This window comes from Phacochoerus africanus, chromosome 2, assembly GCF_016906955.1.
Source record: "Phacochoerus africanus isolate WHEZ1 chromosome 2, ROS_Pafr_v1, whole genome shotgun sequence".
Classification (NCBI taxonomy): Eukaryota; Metazoa; Chordata; class Mammalia; order Artiodactyla; family Suidae; genus Phacochoerus; species Phacochoerus africanus.
The window spans coordinates 166,031,411-166,043,570 of NC_062545.1; the positions used below are offsets into that span (position 1 = coordinate 166,031,411).

Genomic DNA, 12,160 nt, shown 5'->3' on the forward strand with positions numbered 1-12,160 from the left:
GAGTTCCCATCGTGGCGCAGTGGTTAACGAATCCAACTAGGAACCATAAGGTTGCGGGTTTGATCCCTGGCCTTGCTCAGTGGGTTAAGGATCCGGCGTTGCCAGGAGCTGTGGTGTAGGTTGCAGACACAGCTCAGATCCCGAGTTGCTGTGGCTGTGGCGTAGGCCGGTGGCTACAGCTCTGATTTGACCCCTAGCCTGGGAACCTCCATATGCCGTGGGAGTGGCCCAAAGAAATAGCAAAAAGACAAAAAAAAAAAAAAAGTTTTTCTATTTTCTTTAAGAACTTCAGACTAAATGTTAAGTAAAGGAAATTTAGATAAGAAACAATTAAATAATAAGTATGCCCATCAACATCTGCAATTTTATCTAGGAAAAGAGAGAAAATACTTGAATGTTACTTTATCTCACACTACATTTAGAGAAACACAAAGTTTTACTTGCCTTAGTGGAAGAGGTGAAGAAACAGGCTGACTGAGAATCAGACTATCATGTGGTGATAACTGAAAGAAGATTCAAAATAAAGTACTTGAAATATAAAGGTCAACTTTAAACCACCACCTTCCATTAAAAAAAATACATAGATGATGCCCATAAAGTTTCAATATTCCTATTCACCACAGTATAGGAACTGTCTACATTACTTACTAAGACACTGAAAAATACTTCCTGATGACTGAACTCTTCTAACTCTTCCTACTCTGAATCCTATCTCTTAAGTTCCTCAACATTTCCCTGATGCCATTTTAATAAATATGTATTTAAAGACTAAATTATTCATTTAATACTATAAAACCAGGGTTAGCAAACCTATGGCCTCAGGGGCAAATCCAGAGGCCATTTGTCTTTATAAATAAAGTCTTATTAAAAACACAGTCATGCACTTTTGTTTATGAGTTATCTATAGCTGCTTTTGTGCAATGAAAGCAGAACTGAGTAGTTTCAAGCATGGCCTGTAAAGACTGTAATATTTACTGTTTGATTCTCAACAGAAAAAACTTGCCAACTTCTGCTATAAAACAAATCTTTTATGTGTATTTATACTGAGTGTGCTATATATATTCTGGCACTAAATACCTAGATGTTAAGAGAGGAATGAGATGTGCACATGCAGGATATTTATAAAACTTATCAAAAATATATTTTCTAGGCATTTTATCTGTATCAATGTAATAATATAATTATTTTAAACTACTTTTTAAATTCATGCATATTTACACAAATTTATAAATACCTATTTGCCAAATGATTTCTAATTTTGAATGATACTCAACGGCTGTGATAAATACAATAAGGTACATACAGTGATAATACATGAAATGTTTTCACTATATAAATCACTTCAAAAATGATGATTAGGGGTTCCCGTCATAGTTCAGCAGTTAATGAACCCAACAAACATCCATGAGGACACGGGTTCAATCCCTGGCCTTGCTCAGTGGGTTAAGGATCAGCATTGCCCTGAGCTGTGGTATAGGTCACAGATGTGGCTTGGATCCTGTGCTGCTGTGGCTGTAGTGTAGGCTGGTGGCTACAGCCTCCAATTAGACCCCTACCCTGGGAACCTCCATATGCCCATATGTCATGAGTGCAGCCCTAGAAAAAAGACCAAAAAAAAAAAAAAAAGTGCAAACAGAAAAGAAACATAAACAAGAGAGGAAAGAGAAAGTCAACTGGGAAAAGAGATGGCGACAATAATTTATGTTCACTTTAAACTTTCACCTATTTGAACCATATGAGCAATCCATCCTACAATACATGAAAACACACAACATTTTCTTTTATCTATTCTAATATATTTAACTTAGAGAGTAAGTGCCAAGGGACAGACTTTCAAATACCTAGAACAAATTTAGGGAAAGAAGTCTCTTTTTACGGGTTCAAAATGTCTACTGCTGTCTACCTCTTTCAGTCTGCAATGCTTGATTTAAGTTAAGGCAACCTTAGATGTCTGTCTGGGAAGCACTTAATAAAACCATAAGGGCCCAAACTCCAACATAAAATAGTATCTGGAGCTCTCTCTCTTTTTTTTTTTGTCTTTTTAGGGCTGCACCCGCGACATGTGGAGGTTCCCAGACTGGGGTCCAATTGGAGCTGAAGCCGCTGGCCTACACCACAGCCACAGCAACGCCAGATCCGAGCTGCGTCTTCGACCTACACCACAGCTCATGGCAAGGCCGGATCCTTAACCCACTAAGCAAGGTCAGGGATCAAACCTGTGTCTTCATGGATGCTAGTCAGATTTGTTTCCACTGCGCCACAACGGGAACTCCGTTCTGGCTCTCTTTGATTTCACTTAATTATTTCCCCATATAAAATTGTTATTCTCATGTTATGTTTTGACAGAGTCAATTACCATTGAACAGAGCACTTATATAAAGAAAATCTTGCAGTTCCCATCATGGCGCAGCAGAAATGAATCCGACTAGGAACTGTGAGGTTGTGGGTTCGATCCCTGGCCTTACTCAGTGGGTTAAGGATCCAGTATTGCCACGAGCTGTGGTATAAGTCACAGATATGGCTCGGATCCCGTGTTGCTGTGCCTGTGGTGTAGGCTGGCAGCTAAAGCTCTGATTTTCCCTAGCCTGGGAACTTCCATATGCCACAGGTGCGGCCCTCAAAAGACAAAAGACAAAAAAAAAAAAATCTTACCTGAACTAAAATCCGTGGTCTCTGAGGAGATGGAAAAGGAACTTTATGCATAAAATGAGAAATATGCCTTAAAAACAAACAAACAAAAATCCAATTGATTCCAAAGTGAATACTATATGCTATAAAGGTCAACATGTCACCACAAGTCCAAGTTGAGTTAAAAGCTCTGTGTACCTATAATTGCGAAATCCCTGCTACAACAAAAACAAGTGAACAAACAACCACCAAAAATCATTTGTCCCATTAAAGTTGCTTCTAAGCCCAATAACTTTTCATATTAATACTTTCTCACATTCAACAATGTTTGTGTTATTAATGTCTCAAAGGCCATTTTAACTTTTACCTCTCCCCAAGAAGATAACAATGTATCAGAGAGGTGAACACTACCAAAGAAACTAATCCTTGCATTGCCATATACTTTTTGGTCAATAGCTCGTATTTTAACAGTGAAACAACCATTGAGTACTTCAGAGAAATGAAAGAGTATAACTGTTTCTAAAACATGAACAATATACTTTGTATTAATAATAGGTTAAAAAATTCTATTACTGATTTTATGGCTTTTTTCCCAGAAGAAAACAGATAAAAAGCTAGATTTTTTTAAAAAAACACTATGGAAAAGGAAAAAAGCAACAATAGTGAAAAAAATCTTTTTTTTTTTAAAGGAATGAGTTATTTTATTTCTATATCACTTTTCAACTATTTCAAAAACACCTTAATTTCAGAATGGAGATAATTTCAACTGGATAGAAAACATCAGAAGAAAAAATTATTAATTTTACAAACATGTTTTGACTGTCTGCTATATATAAAACACTGACAGAAATGTAGGGAATAATTTTTAAAAAAGGCATACACTGCCAGTTTCCACCATTAAAATACTTGCAATATCAGGAGGAAAAAAAAGATAAGGGGAATAAGTTCCAGCGGACACACATCTGCTTGCATTATGTGAAGTAGTGAGACTAGCAGAAAACAAAGTGTGTTCCATGAATACCTAAAGATCCCCAAGACCCATTCAGGGAGGACCTGCAAGGTGAAAATTATTAATTAATTAGTTAATTAATTTTGCTTTTTAGGGCCGCACCTGCAGCACATGGAGGTTCTCAGGCTAGGGGTCTAATCGCAGCTAGAGCTGCTGGGCTACACCACAGCCACAGCAATGCCAGCTCTGAGCCGCATCTGCGACCTACACCACAACCCATGGCAATGCCGGATCCTTAACCTGCTGAGCGAGGCCAGGGATCAAACCCTCAGCCTCATGGTTCCTAGTTGGATTCGTTTCCACTGAGCCATGATGAGAACTCCAAAATTATTTTTTTTTAAAAGACATCTTTTACCTTTTTCACTGCGTTGATACTTGCAGTGATGCTGTAAAAACATTGTGGGTAAAACTGCTTCACCTTACTATGAATCAAGGCAGTGGCACTAAACTGTATTAATGGTTGCTGTCTTCAGTTTCATTTAAGAATGCCTTAGATGAAGCAGCAAATACTATTAATTTTATTACATTTTGACCCAGAAGTGTACACTTTTAAAAGTACTCTGTGTGATGAAAGGGGAAGAATGTATAAAGCACTTCTGCTACATACAGGAGTACAATGTTTGTCTTGCTGTGACTGAGTTGTGAGTGAATTCGCTTTTTTTTCCCCCCACAGAATGCCAATTTTCCTTGAAAGAACAACTGACAAGTTAAGGTTATCGAATGTTGGGTTTTCAGCATATATTTTCTATATTAAAATGAACAAAGTGAGCCTATTGCTATAAGAAAAATAACTTATAGAGCTTGAGAGAGACCAATAGATCTTAATGTAACAGAAAAAAAAAAGTTCATCACTAAAGTTTTAGATTTCATATTGCGAATAAACTATAAGTAAATTCCACTTGTCAAGTTCTGATGCAGTGTCAAAAAAGAAATCCACAATTTTCTAAAAAGGCTATTCAAATGCCCCCTCTTTTTCACTACACATTTGCATGAGGCTAGGTTTTTTCATTTACTTCAACCCAAACAACACATATTACAACAGACTGAATGCACAAGCATATATGAGGACCTAGCTATATACTTTCTTTTTGTTTTTTTTTCTTTTTTTTTTTTACCATATTCAATTAAGCCAAACATTAGAGATGTGCAAAAGACATAAAATAATATCACTCTTCTTGCTAATTTTTTGTTTGTTTACTTCGAGAAATGGTTATTTTTCCAAAATATATATATTTATGTTAACATGTAATGGGTTTATCCTTTTAAAAATAAATTAACCAACATTTTTTAAGTTCTCAGTTTTAATTTCTAATACAGTAAATATTGACAGATATAACACATAAAGAAAAGGTCTTTGGGGTTCTCATTTTTAAGAGTATGAAGTGGTCCTGAGACCAAAGAATTTGAGAACTGCTGAGTAAGAATACAGAAAAATGCAAGGAAAAACTAAAGGGTAATATAGTACACTGAATGTTCTTATGATAATTCTATCACTTTCAACTGTTATTAGAGTCAGAGAATTCTACCTAAGAACACAAACAAGCTTAAGTGATGGAAGGTATAAAATAAACAATAGTCAAATAGTGTTGATGTTTGGGTCTCATTTTCATTGGATTTTACTGCATTTAAGATTATTGTAGGAGTTCCCATCATGGCTCAGTGGTTAACGAATCCGACTGGGAAAGATGAGGTTTCGGGTTCGATGCCTGGTCTTGCTCAGTGGGTTAAGGATCTGGCGTTGCCATGAGCTGTGGTGTAGGTCGCAGATGTGGCTCAGATCTGGCATTGCTGTGGCTGTGATGTAGGCTGGCGGCTATGGCTCTGACTCGACCCCTAGCCTGGGAACCTACATATGTCGTGGGAGCAGCCCTAGAAAAGGCAAAAAGACCAAAAAAAAAAAATTATTGTTTTAGTGGTCTTAAAGTAAATCACTAAATTTTTAAAAAGAATGAAAAAATCTAATTTTTCCTTTAAACTCATGATCCTTACTATTTTTATAGTAAGGAAATATTTTTAAAGGTTCATAACAAACACATATTATAGGTAAAATAAGAATTATAAAACCTGCCCCAAAAACTTTAATAAGGATCTCCAAACTTCACAAGAGCATCAAAAAATGAAACATTTATTTCTTTTTGTTAGTTAAAATTATCTAAGATAACAAAGCTCTAAGTATAATAGAGAAATACATTGAATCAACCAAACTCTCTTTTTTCTCTTGAAAAATCTAGTATCCTAATAAAAGCTACTCAGTTATTAGCACAAATATACAACATATAATGGAAAGAGCTTCCAAATTTTGAACCAAGAAGGTTTCTAACTTACTTTTCAATTGGAAGGACATGAGGTCCAGAGATGGAATAACGATATAGAAAAGTCAGAAACTTCCTGAATGCATCAAAAAAAGGCCAGTGAGAAAGAAGACAGATGCATTTATTAGTGTGGATTGTTTTGGAACTATCAGACTTCTCATCTGATGATGATGCTAAACCCAAAAGAAACCTCTGTTTTTCTGTGAGATTCTCCTCAGAGTATGGTTCATAAAACTGAATAGCAGCACCATAGACCTGGAAAGCAAGTAATATATTTAATAAACATACTTTATATTATTTATTCCAATTACATCACTAGTTAAATATTTAATGGATGAACTATTATGAGCCAATATATGCCTAGGGGTCAAGTAGGGTTCCAGGTACCAAAAATCACAGTGGTGAAGAATTATCACTCTTGCTTTCTTGAAGTACACATGAAACAACAATAACAACAAAACTACAAATGCTACTTTCATGTCTCCTTATTATTGAAAAAGGAGGTGTTTTAATTAAATTTTATTCATTCTGTAAAGAGTAAAAGCAGTTGTATCAATATTTTCTACAAAAAATGATTGAAAATAATCAGTAGAGAGTGGGACAGAATTTTAGATAAGGAAATACAAATCTCAACCTCAGGCAATTCACTGAATTTCTCCAGAACTCAATTTCCCAATATATAAAATGAGGACATTAGACTAGATACTTTCCAAAGTCCATTCCAACTATAACAATTTATGATTCTAAATAGCACTGACTATTTAATAATGTCTTTTATTACTTTCAAAGCTTCTGTAACACAGAAAATAAAGCAATGAAGGGTCACCATTTGATGATGAAAAAAACTTTCACCATATTCACAAAAAAAGTATTTAGGTATATGGAACAGAATGAAAATCCTCTTTTCCTATGTCTCTGGATATAGTTATTTTAACAAAGTGGAAGAGATGTGTACAGAAGATTAAATTTAAACAGTTTTTTAAAAATTATTCCTTGTACTATATAGAACTTAAGACTTGAAAATGTACAAGAAATTTGCAGATCTCATTTATTAAACTTATAGTACCTTTTCAGCTGAAGCTCCAGTTAACACAAACGTAGAAAATACAGGGAGAGGATATTTGCTATTTGATGGCCAACATTCAATAGTTGCACCCATAGGTAAACAAAATAGGGGAACAGATTCTGGAAGTGAGAATGACTCATAATCTTCTTGAGGATATCTACAAATCAAACCTATAAAAACAATAATAACTATTAGCTCATCATCTCTCGAATTTAGGTGCCCATAATTTGAATGATGCTGAAATGCTTTATTATTTAACACATTTGGAAGACCAAAACATTACATATATGTTCCCCAAGTAACTCTGAATGCTTTAGTAGGATTCATATAGATTTTAATAATCAAACTATTCATAGTAACTGCTTAGTATTTATTAAGTTTCATCCACAAAGGTTAATAAGGCAAACAAGAAAAGATTATTCTGAAGAAATATACACAAATACACTCCTAAAAATTCATTTTGTGGTCACACTACCTTAATGCATATGACCATACATTTTTTTTTTGAAATTTTCAATACGGTTACTTGCATATATCCACTTTATCAATAACTTCCCCTCAGGATTTTTTTACACATTAAAATTAGATATTCTATAGGACTATATATGTAACTTCTAGCACAAACACAAGAAAAATACACATAAAAAAACAGAAGTCACATATTTACAATGTCTTCAAAATGGTATCAACTTAAGCCCAGCTTCTGATTAATCCCAGTTTATACAGAGATTCAAGTGGCCTATGATTTAAATGGACTAGTACAGAAAGTGGCCCAGGTATCTCCCACTGAACACACCCTAAGAGCAGACTCTTGTACTGGATTTTGTGGGACTAGAAACAGAAAACAGGGAGTTCCCATCATGGCTCAGTGGTTAATGAATCTGACTAGGAACCACGAGGTTGTGGGTTCAACCCCTGGCCTCACTCAGTGCATTAAGGATCTGGCGTTGCCATGAGTTGTGGTGCAGGTCGCAGATGCACCTCGGATCTGGCGTTTCTGTGGCTGTGGTGTAGGCCGGTGGCTACAGCTCTGATTAGACCCCTAGCCTGGGAACATCCATATGCTTCGAGTGTGGCCCTAAAAGAAGACAAAAGGACAAAAGAAAAGAAACACAAAACAAGTTTCCTGACCTGGAACCCTTAAAGTCAAGTGGAAATCATCACTAGACAGGGTGTTAAACACAAAATGATAAACTGGGAATATGACTGGTTGATCTGCCACTAGAATCTACTTGACTTTGGACAAATCATATACCCATGGAACTCTGGTTTTATCATCTATAAAGTGAGATGAACTAGATACACTAAGGCCCAAGGCAGTTTCAAAACTCTCTGATTATGTGCTGGCCAGCCAGTTGATTCCATGAGGAATCATTTTTTTCTCAAGTCATGAAGTAACAGTATAGCTTTTAAGAAATTACAGAAATAGCAATGAATTGTAGATCCTAGAAAATCAAAGGTAGAAGAAGGCAGGAGTCTCTGACACTAACTTTAAAAGAAATATTTTTTTAAAAGGCTGTATTTGCTCTCTTCTAAGTAACATCAGTACAGGGAATTCCTGTTGTGGCGCAGCAGTAATGAACCCACGAGTATCCATGAGGATGCTGGATTGATCCCTGGCCTTGCTCAGTGGGTCAGGGATCTGTGTTGCTGTGAGCTGTGGTGTAGGTCACAACTGTGTTGCTGTGGCTGTGGAGAAGGCTGGCAGCTGCAGCTCTGATTCGACCTCTAGCCTGGAAACTTCTATATGCCGCGGGTACAGCCAATAAAGTAAAAATAAAAGCAAAAAAATAAATAATAATATTAGTATGTTTGAAAATCTGAGGTTTCTGGCAATTGAAAATTCCAACTATGCATTATAAAAATACAAATTTGTTTACAATACTTTATTTTGAAATATAACTACATATGAACTACAGATTCTACTAAATTAATAGAAATATTAAGGAAACATAATTTTAAAGGACAATATTTTTCCACATTTTATACCAATTTAAAAACTTAAAATTAATATTCCATTAAGCATCCAATCAAGTATGGATAAAGATGAAACAATAAAAAATATAGGTTTTAGTCCTAGACCTGACATGAACACATCCTAAAACAGGACCTTTTTTCCTTTAATCTTATTGGTCCCGTAACACATTTACATATTAAGTATTTCATGAAAAATTATACTTACCAGCTTTGTAAGATATAGTGTTAGTCTTTGCCACCGATTTTTTATAACATAAGTACACTGCTGATCCCCACTGAATTAAAAAAAAAAGGAAATATAATTTAATTTTAAAAGGTATGATCCTTTGATCTCTCCAATATGTAGAATCTAAGATGTCATGCCAGATTTTTCTCTATTTTCAGTTTATTTTGTCAGCCTTTTATTGGAGTTATTGCCCATTTTTCTTTCAGAAGTTTAACTTATTTTCCCCTTGCAACAGCAATAACACGAGAAAAACTTGAGCCTTTAAAACAAAGCTTAGGCGCAACAATTTAAATTTTATTCTAAGTCCAAACTTTGGGCTGAAATGATAAACAAGAAATATTTACTCCTTTTACCTTCCTTTTGATTCCACACCTTTTATATATTGCCAGATTTCTTCTAGTTCTTTATACCAAACTCATGAGTTTGTAATTTGCCATATCTATTGCCTTATTTCCTATTCTGTCATAAGTCCATTCCAAACCAGGTTTTTAACTTCACCACTTTTTAAAAGAACACCTTAACAACTTTCATGATGCCAAATCTAACAGTTGATTCCTAGTCTTCATCTTACTCAAGTGCTCAGCAAATTTGGATACCTTAATGACTCCCTTCCTGAAACATTTTCCTTTCTTGATTTTTGAGGCATCACACTCTCTTGGTCCCTTGCCACCAAATCTCTGGCCACTTCTCAGTCTCCCTTGTAGTATCCTCTCTCTTTTCCTGATCATTAAATGTGGCGTTGTCTTGTCTTTACTTTCTCTACATGATCTTCTCTATTCAGTAACATGCTTTTAAATAACGGCTATTTCCCAAAGTTTCAAATTCCTAGTTCCAGCTAAAACTGAGATGGAGAAGACTGTGAGTAAAGCAGATTTGGGGGTAAAGAAAGGAGTTTTAGACAGGGTAAGTTTGAAACATCTATTGGACATCCAAGTGTAGAGTCAAATGGAGGTAAGGCAAGAAGTCTGAAATGGGTAAGTAACCTAAGGAACCTACCTCGACATGAGGTAGTGACAGATTTATTCACGAAGCACACTTCCGCATCTCCTTTCGGTTTCAACACAAATGTCACTTTATTAGACAGCCCTCTTTTCATCACCTTAGATGTATACCAAGCCTCTTTCTACAATGCCCAGTCCTCCCTATCACCCTTATCTTAATTTTTCTTCATGTGTTGCACTTACCACCATTTGGCACACTGTATATTGATTATCTGCTTTCTACCACTAGAATGTAAGTTCCATGATGGGAAAGGCTTTTTGTTGTTGTTCACTGCTGTATCTGTAGCACCCAAAACAGTGCCTACTATGTAGAAATGCTTCATAAATATTTGCTAAAGGAATAAATGTGAGGGGATGTGTTTGTGCCTATGACAGAGAGTGCCTGCATGGACCAGTACATGAGGACAGATATGTAGCACAGAAAACAAATACATAAATAAACTTAAGAAACTATTGTAACAAGCACCCATTTACTCACGACTTAGTTTTAACAGATATTAAAAATTTATCTTATTTGCTTCAGATGTTTCAATTTATAAAGAAACAAAAAATGACAGATTTAGCTAAAGCTTCATCTTCCATCCCTTTCTGTCCTCTGGAGCTAACTGCTAGCCTGAAGCTAGTACATTTTATTCATACGCATTTAAAACATTTCTATTACATAAATATACACATCTATATGTCATTGTTTTGCATGCTTTATAATTATATAAATGGTGATGTGCTGAATACATGCCTTTATGGCTTGCTTTCTCACTCATCAAAATGTTTTTGAGAATTAGCAAAGTTGACACAGATCTGCTTTCTTCATCAGAATGGCTGGAGAATATTCCATTAATGAAAGAAAAACAGTTTTTTAAAATCCATTTCCCTACTGAGGGACACTTAGGTTGTTTCCTCTTGGGGGAGGGAGGTGGCTATTATGAACAATGATGCAATAGTTGACTCCTCACGTAGAAATTTTCCACTTTCTTAAACATTTTTAATATGTCTCCACAGATTATTATGTTAAATCATGCTTAGAATATTAAATTATGACCATTGTTCTATTGGGATTTTGGTTCTTATAAATGTTTTATTATTTTTGCATCAAAGAATGGATGTATAAAATTCAAGTGGGGAAGTTCCTGCTGTGGCTCAGTAGGTTAAAAACTCGATTAGTATCCATGAGGATGTAGGTATGAACCCTGGCTTCACTCAGTGGGTTGAGGATCTGGTGTTACTGCAAGCTCCAGCATAGGCTTCAGATTCAGCTCGGATCTGGCACTGGCTGTGGCATAGTTGGCAGCTGTAGCTCCAATATGAGCTCTAGCCTGGGTACATCCATATGCTGCAGGTATGGCCTTAAAAAAAAAAAAAGAAAGAAAGAAAGAAGAAAAAAGGAAAAAAAAAAGAAATTCAAGTGGATACTACAAATATAAGCAAACTGGACTTTTAATTTATCTGGTGGGCAAAAAATTTATAAAGGGCCCTCTACTGCAACGTCCAAACTCCACTTCCCAATAAGTCAGATTTGTAAAGATAACAAAAACCTTCAATAACTTTCGTGATGAAAAAGGTTACCATGTGTATATGGTAGAAGCTGAAAGGAATATCCTAAAATAAAAAACAAGGACTTAGAGATAGAGTAAAAGTTATGAGGCTCTGGAAGAAAAGAGCCATGGTATCAAAACTGCAAGAGAATTTTCTAAATTCTTTCTTATACAAAGGTTTGGCAAAAGAGAAAGTAGAAAGAGCCACTGTTCTAAAAAATACTTTAGATGCTTAACCCATAAAATATCTATATTGTGGTTTACCATGGCCAAAAACACTCTCAGATTCCCTTTCTTCTGGATATATACATATATTTTTCTTTTTCACTTTTGGCTGCCTCATTGGCACATGGAGCTCCTGGGCCAGGGATCAAATCCAAGCTACACTGCAGCTGTGGCAATGCTAGAC

At 35.5% G+C, this 12,160-nt stretch overlaps 1 protein-coding gene across 9 annotated transcripts in view; it reads right to left on the bottom strand.

Moving 5' to 3' along the window:
• Positions 1 to 12,160, bottom strand: part of DENND4A (DENN domain containing 4A) — a 128,951-nt gene that overhangs the window by 61,417 nt on the left and 55,374 nt on the right. For 8 of the 9 annotated variants that reach the window (XM_047767107.1, XM_047767106.1, XM_047767111.1 and 5 more), the window contains 5 exons: positions 9,198 to 9,267; positions 7,016 to 7,185; positions 5,963 to 6,204; positions 2,653 to 2,719; positions 445 to 503 (listed from right to left, as the gene is read on the bottom strand). In XM_047767107.1, coding sequence (XP_047623063.1) covers positions 445 to 503; positions 2,653 to 2,719; positions 5,963 to 6,204; positions 7,016 to 7,185; positions 9,198 to 9,267 — 608 coding nt within the window. The remainder of the gene's footprint in view (positions 1 to 444; positions 504 to 2,652; positions 2,720 to 5,962; positions 6,205 to 7,015; positions 7,186 to 9,197; positions 9,268 to 12,160) is intronic. The other variant, XM_047767114.1, reaches the window with a different exon arrangement.